Genomic DNA, 12,192 nt, shown 5'->3' with positions numbered 1-12,192 from the left:
TCTACTCTCCTGACAGAACCGGGATTTGAGTGTTTACACACACAGATCCCCGTTCTCGTTCTGTCAGAAGCAATCGTGAGTGCTCGGTGGACATCACATTTGCGCATCGGCTCCAGGGACACACTGCAGGTGAGCGTGGTCCTGCTATAGTGTCTTAAAGAGCCGATTTATAGTTATGGCAATTTGCGCAGCCATGCCAACCTGCCGCAGTATAACTGCAGCGGCTGGTCAGCTAGCGGTTAATATCCTCATTTAAATACAATGTAAGTCAGGCTTACTGGGTCTATAGTTTAAAGCAGAACTATAGGCAAAACTTTATTTTTCTCATTTTGGATAGAGCAAGGTATGGTAAAACCCCTGTCAGAGTTTTTCTTTTTCGCCATCTGTTTCCTATTGTGGAGATTTTCCTTCACTTGCTATGTCATAGCCAAACAGGAAGTGAGAGGAAATCCCTGAAAACTAAGGGCCAGATCCTCAAAAGAGATATGCAGGCGGATCTGCTGTTCCGCCTGCGTATCCCTGTTTCTATCTTTGGAACCGCGACCGCCGCTGGGGGCATTCATCGTCGAAAATTACGCGTCGGGTATGCTAATGAGGAGTTACGTCGATCCTCAAAGCTTTTTTGCGTTCGCTACGTCGCCGCTACGTTAGTTTCCCGTCGCTTAGTTACACTTTTGTAAAGCAGCCCTACTTTTACACAGCAGGCGTACTGCTGTGTAAAGTATGGCCATCCTTCCTGCGTCAAATTTTTTAATTTTACGTCGATTGCGTAAGCCGTACGGGAATACGGAAATACGATACGCGCCGATCAAAAAATGACGTCACGTCGCGCAAAGCACGTCGGGAAATTTGCATCACAAGCATGCGCAGTACGTCTGGCGCGGGAGCGCGCCTAATTTAAATGGGACTCGCCCCATTAGATTAGGAACGCCTTGCGCCGGACGGATTTGAGTTACACCGCCGCAAATTTCCAGGTAAGTGTGTTGTGGATCGATACCTAACTTAGGAAATTTGCGGCAGTGTAACTTAAATCTGTTAAGTTACGTTGCGCTGCGGGGCTGTGGATCTGGCCCTAAGGGAATTCCTTGGGGACCTCCAGGTCTCCAGAACTAGTGTCCCCATTGGAAGATATGCCCTCTATTACTTTTCTGGGGACAACCCATAATTTGGGATTTTCTTTTACTTTTACTTTCAATGATAATGGTAAACAGGACAGATAGAGAAGGCAAATCTCCTGAAAAGGTGAACAGATTGCAATAAAAAGTGACAAGTATTCTAATCCCTCTTCACTGTATCCAAAACTAAAAAAAAGTTTTGCCTTTATTTATATTTTAAGCTATGTACTCTCTTCTGTATGCGAGACTTGTAGAACAATTCTGGCCAAAACCCGAAGCAAATAAAAATGTCAAGCTCCATAAACACAAAATCAGAAGGATTAACCATGTAAACATCCACCGGACCATACTGTGTAAATGTCACTGGCAGGGAAGGGGTTAACACTAGGGGATGATCAATGGGTTAACTGTGTTCCCTAGGTGTGTGTTCTAACTGTGGAGGGATGTGACTGACTGGGGGAGGAGACATATCGCTGTTCCTACATAGGAACACACGATCTGTCTCTACTCTCCTGACAGAACCAGGATTTATGTGTTTACACACACAGATCCCCATTCTCATTGTGTCAGGGAATCTGTTCGGGAATCCGACAGTGGGAGGATTCCCCCCCTTCAAAATACAATGATTACTGCTGCTGGCTACAGCTGGTGGCAGTAATCGTAAGAAAAAAACCTGATTGACTAGTTGTACTGAAGTCAATCAATAGATCGACTTTAGTACAATTTAAACCAGCTAAATTTCTATTTGTGTATGGCCAGCTTAAGAATGGACACAACCCCTTCCCTCTACTAGCTTGTATAGTTTACAGCATAGCCGTAAATCACTGCAGAAAACTTTGAGTCTACCTCTAGCATAGTAGTGGTAAATATGAAAATTAAATTACAATTATTTCCTGAAAAAAAAAAAGATCCAGGCTTATATAAATGTAAAACTGTCTAAAATAGTGAAAAAGCAGCCCCATAACAAAAAAAGGAAGATCCCACTCAAATACAAGACTGTGCATAAATTCGGTAAGACTTGTTGATTTAATCTAAACTAAGGAAGGTCTTCATGCCGAACTTCTGGCCAAAACCCGAAGCAAATAAAAATGTCAAGCTTCATAAACACAAAATCAGAAGGATTAACCATGTAAACATCTACCAGACCATACTAGCAGTTGAAAACCTCCCATAAGACTCAAGAAGGAACAGTCACACTCACATTTCATGGCTGTGATTGTAAATATTTTGTTTGGTTACACTGGAGAATACTGGTGGATAAACTGGCTGATTGTACAGTGTATCTATCTGTACGATGGAGCTGCTGTTTCCACTGAGTAAACTTTCCAACATGTGCATATGATATGAAAAGTTTGTAGGTCGTGAGAATACATGCAGGGAGGTTTATGAAGACAACCATTCTAATGTCTTTAAGATTAAAACCACACCTTAAATTAGCTTCTTTATTGATTGGTATTACTTTATTATTCTCCACGGCAGTTTATTTATTTTTCCAGTTACACAGATTCAGGTTTAGTTAAATGCACAGGCAATTGTAATTCATGCTGAGTTTGGACTTTTTGCATACAGCATCTGTAGGTTTTTTTTTTTTCAGCTTCACTAATTTCCTCATATATCAGAAAATGAACTTTTGCCATCCTCCCACTGAGCATTTTGATCACCTAGCTAGAACTATGTCACACAAAGATATTTCTATGGAAAGTTTATGTTTGGAAATGTTATCCACAGCAACGCGCAGCTGCCTAGGCTTCAGTTTTCTCTTTCTTTCACCAAAAACTTAAGGACGCTGTTTATTTCCTAGTATTCCGAGAGTCTTGATCCAATAAATTAGCAGATCAACTAAAAGAAACTTGCTCTGGGAGAAATACTGTATGTAGGTGACAAATTTGATCTCCTTAAAAAAAACAATTGTATAGTTATCCATATGCGATACGAGTGTTGCTGGCGCAAGTGGAAACCAAAATTATTCTATAATGGTGGGTGTGCTGCAATCAGAAAAAAAGGGGCAAGACATCCAATGAAGTCTCGTCCTTAAAAATGAATGTGATATGTGAATTACGCTCCCCTGGTGGTTAATCTATCGCCACTTACTTCTGGGTAATATTTTTGATTATTAACCCCAATACATATTACCTCCGTTGACAATACACCAAATATGTATAAATGTGTATAAAAGTGTTTATATACAAATATTCTTCTCAGAAAAATTGCAAAAAACATACATATATATATATATATATATATATATATATGTGTGCTATACACGTATTAAATAGTGCTCTTATAAAGCATGCATTCCCCCTATATCAGATTCAAAGAATCGCTACCACAGAAACAAACAAATATTATAATAGCCACAAAAAAAAATTGGAAATATATATGTGAAAAATATGTATGTGACAATTAGATAGAGGATTTCTAAATTAGTCCTCTTCTCATTAAAGTCCCAATTACTATCCAAGTGCTTATAAACCGATCAAAGTTTATACCGTGAGATGTTAATCCACAACGTAATTTCACCACTTCATTAATATTCCAAATTCCAGAAGAAAATTAATAATACAACCCCACAGTGATCTTTCAAGGGATACTGTGCTGGTGCTTTTTAAATTATACAAAACTGTGAATAGAATATTATTAAACAAAGTCTAGCAGTGATCTTTCAAGTGATGCTGTGTCAGTGCTCTTTAAATCATACAATTGTGCTCTGTTCCACTTGTGCTTATGGTGCCCTTCATGGACTTTCATTCATTACATGGTAGTGACCAACTATCGTTGGTATGGTCTATTGCGCTTGTGGTGCATTCCCCTTACTGATCACTGTCACATGAATAAATCCACCTCCACTCGTTATGTCTGGGTAGTCACTCAGATAGAAGGATGACAGTGAGAGACCTCATCGCGTAAAACCACTTAATAAATTTTATTTATAAAATAGGGTAGAGATACACTCACAAAAGTGCGTTTTGTACCTAGCACCTGGTGTACACAGCATTTGTAAGCGGTGGGTATCAGCCGACGTCCATTCCACTATCCGAAGTTCCATTTATTTTGTATTCCTTTACAGCACATATCATTACTGCAGCTGACAATAATTAATTTATTGATTTTCACATTAAACTAAACTAATGAGCAGAGTTTTTCATATATATTTCTTATTGGGTTTTCTTTGGATGTCTGTAGTATGCACATCCTGTAATGAGTTGACAATTGTTTCCCAATTGTGCTCCTGCGCTGTCAGCTTGTCATATGCAGACCTGTCGGATACTACAACCAACCTGCTAATAACATTGCATGTTTATGGGTCACCATTATCACAATCAGTAAATTGGTCCACAGAAATCCATTTCTGGAGCAAGGACATGTAAACAGAAAGCGACTGAAAAAGGATGGTGGAGATCAACAGTGCTTAGATGCAAAGAAGGATACAAAAGTTGAACACTGTATCTTATGAAAAAGAATCAACACAATTGTTTATCACATGTAAGTGTGTTGACAAGCTAAATATTGTTCAGCTAGGATTTTGATAAATTTTTAGAATATAATGGCTTGTTTGAAAACATTTACAGTATATATAATTAGGAAGAAGTGATGTCCAGGGCTCTTTGAGATACACAAAGAAGAATCCTGTATACATTAGCTTTTGAGGAGAGTTATATACTATATAAAGTTGGAAAACACTTCAATACAACATCAACTTACCAATTCTTGCCCATCCTGTAAAAGTGGCAGAAATGTGGCTTCCAAAATGGTGATCTGGTCTTTACTAAGTTTCTGCCACAATCCTATCAGCAGAATTATCAGCTGTGTTGCACTTTTCAGCTTTGTGAAAGCCTGGAACAGACTATTCTGCAGTTCTTCAGCTGCTTCTGCTATACCAATAACCTGTAAGATATACATAAAAATGCCTCCAGTTTAATAATGCATTTTGAGATACACAAACTGTTCAGCTCATTTTGCCTACTGTTTTTGGTCTATTTTATTTTAACATTGAATCTTATTCAAAAAAGATGTTCTGGGTGTATTAAACATATCAGTGTATTATAAATACAGTATTAGTATATGTTACACAGAGGTGTATATAATAATATAAAGTCTTTGAATCTGCTGAACCTAAAAGCCGAACTGGAAAAATACTATAGACAAAATGTTTTTCAAAAACAAAAAGTAAATAGGGTTTAACATGAACTATAACTCACTTCTGTAGCTACAGACACTGTGGTGCACTCTATCCTCACACAGCAGAAAGCACTTTCACTTTTATTTTGGTAGCTTCCGCTTGCCCTTTTCACAAGTGCCTTAAATTCTTTTATATTCTCTAATGTATACACAGAGGAGGTGCAGCAGGGATGGAGGGAGAAAGCAGAGTGCCGAGACCCGACTTGAAGGACTTCACTGCTTCTTTTGTGAATTTTGAGGATGAGCTTTGATAGTGTAGCTATAGAGGTCAGTGTTTTTTTTTTATTTTCAAAGCGTATTTATTCCTCTTTAGGAATATGAAAATATTTTAATCTCCGCAGCCTGACCACATTTCTACTTTAAGCAAAAGTGTTTTTATATACAGTGTGTATATACATACACACACACACACACATACACACACACACACACACACACATATATATATATATATATATATATATATATATTTATTATATATATATATATATACATACACACACACACACTGTAACAGCCATAACATTATAACCACTGACAGGTAAAGAGAATATCTTGTTAAAATGGCATCTGAAAATTGGTGGAATATATTAGGCAGCAGGTGACCATATTGTCCAGGAAGAAAAGAGGAAAAACATGGGCATCACAGTTTGTTGTATATGGGGCTGTGAAGCCCATGTTGACCCTGTCCACAGCCAAAAGCTTCTACAATGGTCACATGAACATCAGAACTAGACTACAAAGCAATGGAAGAAGGTGGGCTGGTCTGGTATATATATATATATAATAAATACCACCCTATTTTGATATACAAATATATATATAGAGTATGCTCTATGTCATCTTTTTTTTTTTTCATTCAGATTTCCTAAATTCATTATAAGGTAATAGATTTGTACCAATACTTATTACAGCATTATAAAATGCCAAGACTAAAGAATGCCTATGACTAGCGGTGGGATACCTCGGACGCATGCCTATTCGCTTTCTGATAAAAAGGATTTAGAGCCACCAAAGTGTTCAAAGCTATTGGACTGTGTTCATCATGCTATAGTTCCTGCCCTTAAAACTAGTAAGACACAAAAAGCTCTAAGGGCCAGATTCTCATACCTGCGGCGCAGCGTAACGTAACCCGTTTACGTTACACCGCCGCAAGTTTTCAGTCTAAGTGCCCGAACCACAAAGCACTTACCTGGAAACTTGCGGCGGTGTATCGTAAACACGTCCGGCGCAAGGCGGGCCAATTCAAATGGGACGGGTACCATTTAAATTAGGCGCGCTCCCGCGCCGGATGTACTGCGCATGCTCCGGTCGCAAGTTTCCCGACGTGCTTTGTGAGAAATTACGACGCGCCGATGTGTTGAGAATCGCGACGTGCGTAACGTACTTACGCCGGGAAAACAAAAAAATTCAAAAGCGACGCGGGAAAGACGGGCATACTTTAACATGGTGGAGTAATTTTACACCATGTTAAAAGCAGACCTATCTTTGCGACGGGAATCTAAAACTTGCGACGACGTAACGACAGGAAAAACCTTTGTGGATCGCCGTAACTGCTAATTTGCATACCCGACGCTGGTTTACGACGCAAACTCCCCCCAGCGGCGGCCGAAGTATTGCATCCTAGGATCCGACGGTGTAATTCAATTACACCTGTCGGATCTTAGGGCTAGCTATGCGTAACTGATTCTATGAATCAGTCGCATAGTTAGAACGGCCCTAAAACAGAGATACGACGGCGTATCTCTTTTGTGAATCTGGCCCTAAGTTCTCCAGAAACCCGGTCTGTTTTATACAGCCGATGTACAGCTGATTTACAGCTCAAGTGTGAAGAAATTAAGTTTGGCATACAACTATGTCATGAGGTCATGTGACATAAACAAAATGCTGGGCTATGAAAGAATTTACACAGTAACATAGTAACATAGATGGTAAGGTTGAATAAAGACAACAGTCCATCCAGTTCAACCTGTGTAGGTGTGTGTGTGTGTGTAGAAAAATAATTTCCTATATCCCCTCAAATTGTTTACGTTAAGATGCATGTCCAAGAGTCTTTTAAAACTATCCATACTTCCAGCTGACACCACCGATTGTGGAAGAGAGTTCCACATCCTTAACGCCCTGACAGTGAAAAAAAACACTATATAGCTTAAAAGGGGTTGTATGGGTTCAGTTTTTTTTTTTTTAACAAACATGTTATACTTACCTCCACTGAACAGTTAGTTTTGCACAGTGTGGCCCGATAATTTTTTCACATTAATGCATCATAGGATGCATTAAAGTGGATGTAAACCCACTCTCATCCTTTCTAAACTATTGCCGTATTGCTGATCTATAAGAATATACATGCCTCCTGCATGTATCTTTACCTGTCAAATGTCTCCCCTCTGTCTGTTATAAGAACTGAAAAACTGCAGATTCTGTGGGTGGGTCTGTTTTCCGGAGCTCGGTGGGTGGAGTCGTGATGTCAGTAGACTCTCCGCCCACATCTACACTCCCCTTGTCAGCATGCATTTTCTCTTGTGTATTCCTTACACTAAATTCTGCTATGATCACTAACATTCAGTCAAAATCCAGACTTAAGAAAAGGAGTGGGGGTGGGAATTAAAAAATAATGCATGTCTCAGGCTAGTGCATGAGATATGTAAATAACCTGTCACTCAAAGCAAGGGGGAGGATTTGACAAGATTTATCTCACTGAACAATAAAAGAGGATTGCTCAGAGCTGGATTAACTCTGTGTGGCAAGACTTGGCACAGATGAAAGGAAATCTTATACTCTAAATTGTGCCAGCAAAAAATAAATAAAAAAAATTGGGGTTTACAACCACTTGAAGGTGAAAAAACACGAAGCTTTACAACCACTTTGAGGTTAAACCACTTCTCTTCCAGTCTCAACGTGTGGCCCTGTGTCCTCTTACACTCCCTGGGACTGAAAAGTTTCATACTTATGCTGAGATCCCCATTGAGATATTTCTACATCAAAATCATATCTCCTCTCAAGCGTCTCTTCTTCAGGGAGAATAAATTTAGCGCTTGTTCCTCATAAGTGAGGTCCTCCAGTCCCCATATGAATTTAGTTGCCCTTCTCTGAACTTTCACCAGGTCCAGCACATCCCTTCTGAGGATTGGTGACCAGAACTGGACGGAATACTCCAGATGCAGCCGAACCAAAGTTTTATAAAGTGGCAGAATAATTGTTTTATCTCTGGAGTAAATTCCCTTTTTAATGCACGCTAAAATTCTGCTGCCTTTGGTAGCTGCTCTTGACACTGCATGCTATTTCTCAGTCTGTCTTCCCAATTTGAATGCGTAATTATAAGAAAAATTGTTTAAAAGAATGACATGTGCACAAAAGATAATTGGATAAATGCTGCAAGATGATATTGATATAGTATAAACCTCATTAAAATGTTGTAAATATATTTTATGCCTATTCAAGGTAATATAGAAAATTTCTTGCCGTGACTTTATAAAAGGAGAATAAACAGGTTCAATCTCAGGTCTTAAAAATCTCCAGTGTACGGAAATCAGGGGAGGTCAAGCCTGCTCTTTTAAAGCAAAATCAGTCACTTGTGTGACTTATGAAGGCATACACCTGCTAACCTAAAAATGATATGAAGGCCATATTGGGTAGCAATAACTACCACAGGGAATCTTGGGCCATGACCTCCAAAGAAAACATGTGTTTGCCACACTAGACTTCTCTATTTGTCTATGGTTCTTTGACATCAGTGCAGTAATAAACTTGCAATATGGATCACAGTCATGTATGTTTGTGTAAGACAAGTACGCAGATGCATACACATATATGGAATAAAAAAATATTCAAGTGATCTTTTAATTTGTCTATGGATACATTGACAAATATTACATGTAAATTAAATAATTTCCTATGAGAGTCAATAATACTTATAAATAATAATACATCCCCCAAATGACAATAAAAAATCAAGGGTCCGGATTCAGAAACATCTGCCTATCTTTAGGCGGGCGTAGCATATCTCAGATACACTACGCCGCCGTAACTTAGAGCGGCAGGTCCCGTATTCAGAAACAACTTGCGCTTTAAGTTACGGCAGCATAGTGTATCTGACACGGCGTAAGCCTGCCTAATTCAAACTAGGCTGGTAGGGGGAGTGTTGTATGTAAATGTTTGGTGACCCAACGTAAATGACGCTCATGCTCAGTATCACATCGAATTGATACTGCCGCTCGTACGTTCGTGAATCGTCGGAAATAGCTAATTTGCATACCCGACGCGGGAAACGACGCAAACTCCACCCAGCGGACGCCGAAGTATTGCACCTACGATCCGAAGGCGTACGAAGCCGTACGCCTGTCGGATCAAACCCAGATGCCGTCGTATCTTGGTTTGAGGATTCAAACTAAAGATACGCAGCGGGAAATTTGAAAGTACGCCGGCGTATCAGTAGATTCGCCGGCATACTCTCACTGTGGATCTGGCCCACAGTATCTCCCAAAAGTGAGTACACCCCTCACATTTTGTAAATATTTTATTATATCTTTTCGTGTGACAACATGAAATTTGGTATAATGTAACGTAGTGAGTGTACAGCTTGTATAACAGTGTATTTGCTGTCCCCTCAAAATAACTCAACACACAGCTATTAATGTCTAAACCTCTGGCAACAAAAGAGAGTACACCCCTAAGTGAAAAAGTCCAAATTGGGTCCAAAGTGGCAATATTTTGTGTGGCCACCATTATTTTCCAGCACTGCCTTAACCCTTTAGAGCATGGAGTTCACCAGAGCTTCACAGGTTGCCACTGTAGTCCTCTTTCATTCCTCCATGATGACATCACAGAGCTGGTGGATGTTAGAGACCTTGCGCTCTTCCACCTTCTGTTTGAGGATACCTCACAGATACAGTAGGTGCACGCGATATTGTGTCAATCTCGCTCCCTTTCTCGGCGAGATTGAGCACCTACGAGCCCCGTCGCGGGAGCCAGCGCCGAGCTGGCTTGCCGCGATAGAGACAAAGCCGTCATAGAAGCGACGGGAGATCCGACTTGGATTCCCGCCAATTCTACACGTGTGCGGCGTTTGTTATGAATCCTGAGGGGGAAGTCCCCGCCGGATTTTAAATAAAAATCCGGTATGGGTTCCCCCCTCAGGAGCATACCGGGCCCTTAGGTCTGTTATGGGTTGTAAGGAGAGCCCCCCCTACGCCGAAAAAACGGCGTAGGGGGTCCCCCTACAATCCATACCAGACCCGTATCCAAAGCACGCTACCCGGCCGGCCAGGAAAGGAGTGGGGACCAAACGAGCGCCCCCCCCTCCTGAGCCGTACCAGGCTGCATGCCCTCAACATGGAGGGGTTGGGTGCTCTGGGGCAGGGGGGCGCACTGCGGGGCCCCCCCACCCCAAAGCACCCTGTCCCCATGTTGATGAGGACAGGGCCCCTTCCCGACAACCCTGGCCGTTGGTTGTCGGGGTATGCGGGCGGGAGGCTTATCGGAATCTGGGAGCCCCCTTTAATAAGGGGGCCCCCAGATACCGGCCCCCCACCCTAAGTGAATGGATAAGGGGTACATCGTACCCCTAACCATTCACCTGTAGGAAAAATGTCAAAGTTAATAAACACACCACACAAGGGTTTTTAAAATAATTTATTTTTCTGCTCCGGAGGCTCCCCCTGTCTTCTTTATTAGCTCTGTTTACCAGGGGGGGCTTCTTCTTTGACGTCTTCGGGTGGGTGGGGGCCACCGTCTGGTTCTCTTCCACCGCCGGGGGGGGTCGCTTTTAAAAAAGCCCCCACCCCCCGGCGGGTTTCCTCCGGCGTCTTCGGCGGGGGGGGGCTTCTTCTTCCGCTATCCCGACGGGTCTTCTCCGCTATCCGGGGGGTCTTCTCAACTCTCCGGGGGTCTCCTTCTATGTTCGCCACTCTCCGCTGTTGACTTGGCGCACCCCGGTTCTTCCTCTCGCTGTCCGGTGCCTTCTTCTTCCGTGCTGTATGTCTTCTTCTCCTTCCGTGCTGTGAGTTCTTCTTCCGTGCTGTGACGTCATGTTCTTCACTTCTCTTCTTCTCCCGATGTTGTCACGTCGCCTTTCCTCGCTGCAATGAAGGATGCACGGCTTGCATCGGACCTATATAGACCTCACAATCCCATCATGCTCTGGTACCTACCCATGTGATAGAAGCCCCCCCGCCGAAGACGCCAGAGGAAACCCGCCGGGGGGTGGGGCCTTTTTTAAAAGCGACCCCCCCCGGCGGTGGAAGAGAACCAGACGGCGGCCCCCACCCACCCGAAGACGTCAAAGAAGAAGCCCCCCCTGGTAAACAGAGCTAATAAAGAAGACAGGGGGAGCCTCCGGAGCAGAAAAATAAATTATTTTAAAAACCCTTGTGTGGTGTGTTTATTAACTTTGCCATTTTTCCTACAGGTGAATGGTTAGGGGTACGATGTACCCCATATCCATTCACTTAGGGTGGGGGGCCGGTATCTGGGGGCCCCCTTATTAAAGGGGGCTCCCAGATTCCGATAAGCCTCCAGCCCGCATAGCCCGACAACCAACGGCCAGGGTTGTCGGGAAGGGGCCCTGTCCTCATCAACATGGGGACAGGGTGCTCTGGGGTGGGGGGGCCCCGCAGTGCGCCCCCCTGCCCCAGAGCACCCAACCCCCCCATGTTGAGGGCATGCAGCCTGGTACGGCTCAGGAGGGGGGGGGGGGCGCTCGCTCGTCCCCACTCCCTTCCTGGCCGGCCGGGTAGCGTGCTTTGGATACGGGTCTGGTATGGATTATAGGGGGACCTCCTACGCCGTTTTTTTCGGCGTAGGGGGGCTCTCCTTACAACCCATAACAGACCTAAGGGCCCGGTATGCTCCCGAGGGGGAACCCATGCCGGATTTTTATTTAAAATCCAGCGGGGACTTC

At 42.6% G+C, this 12,192-nt stretch overlaps 1 protein-coding gene across 3 annotated transcripts in view; it reads right to left on the bottom strand.

The window, feature by feature from the left end:
* The window catches only part of BBS9 (Bardet-Biedl syndrome 9), a 514,138-nt gene that overhangs the window by 79,506 nt on the left and 422,440 nt on the right, over positions 1–12,192 (bottom strand). For all 3 annotated transcript variants that reach the window (XM_040353183.1, XM_040353182.1, XM_040353184.1), the window contains one exon: positions 4,818–5,000. In XM_040353183.1, the coding sequence (XP_040209117.1) occupies positions 4,818–5,000 (183 nt within the window). The remainder of the gene's footprint in view (positions 1–4,817; positions 5,001–12,192) is intronic.

The sequence above is a fragment of the Rana temporaria genome, chromosome 5 (assembly GCF_905171775.1).
Source record: "Rana temporaria chromosome 5, aRanTem1.1, whole genome shotgun sequence".
NCBI lineage: Eukaryota > Metazoa > Chordata > Amphibia > Anura > Ranidae > Rana > Rana temporaria.
The sequence above is the reverse complement of the archived record's forward strand: the minus strand, read 5'-3'. Positions and strand labels throughout refer to the sequence as shown.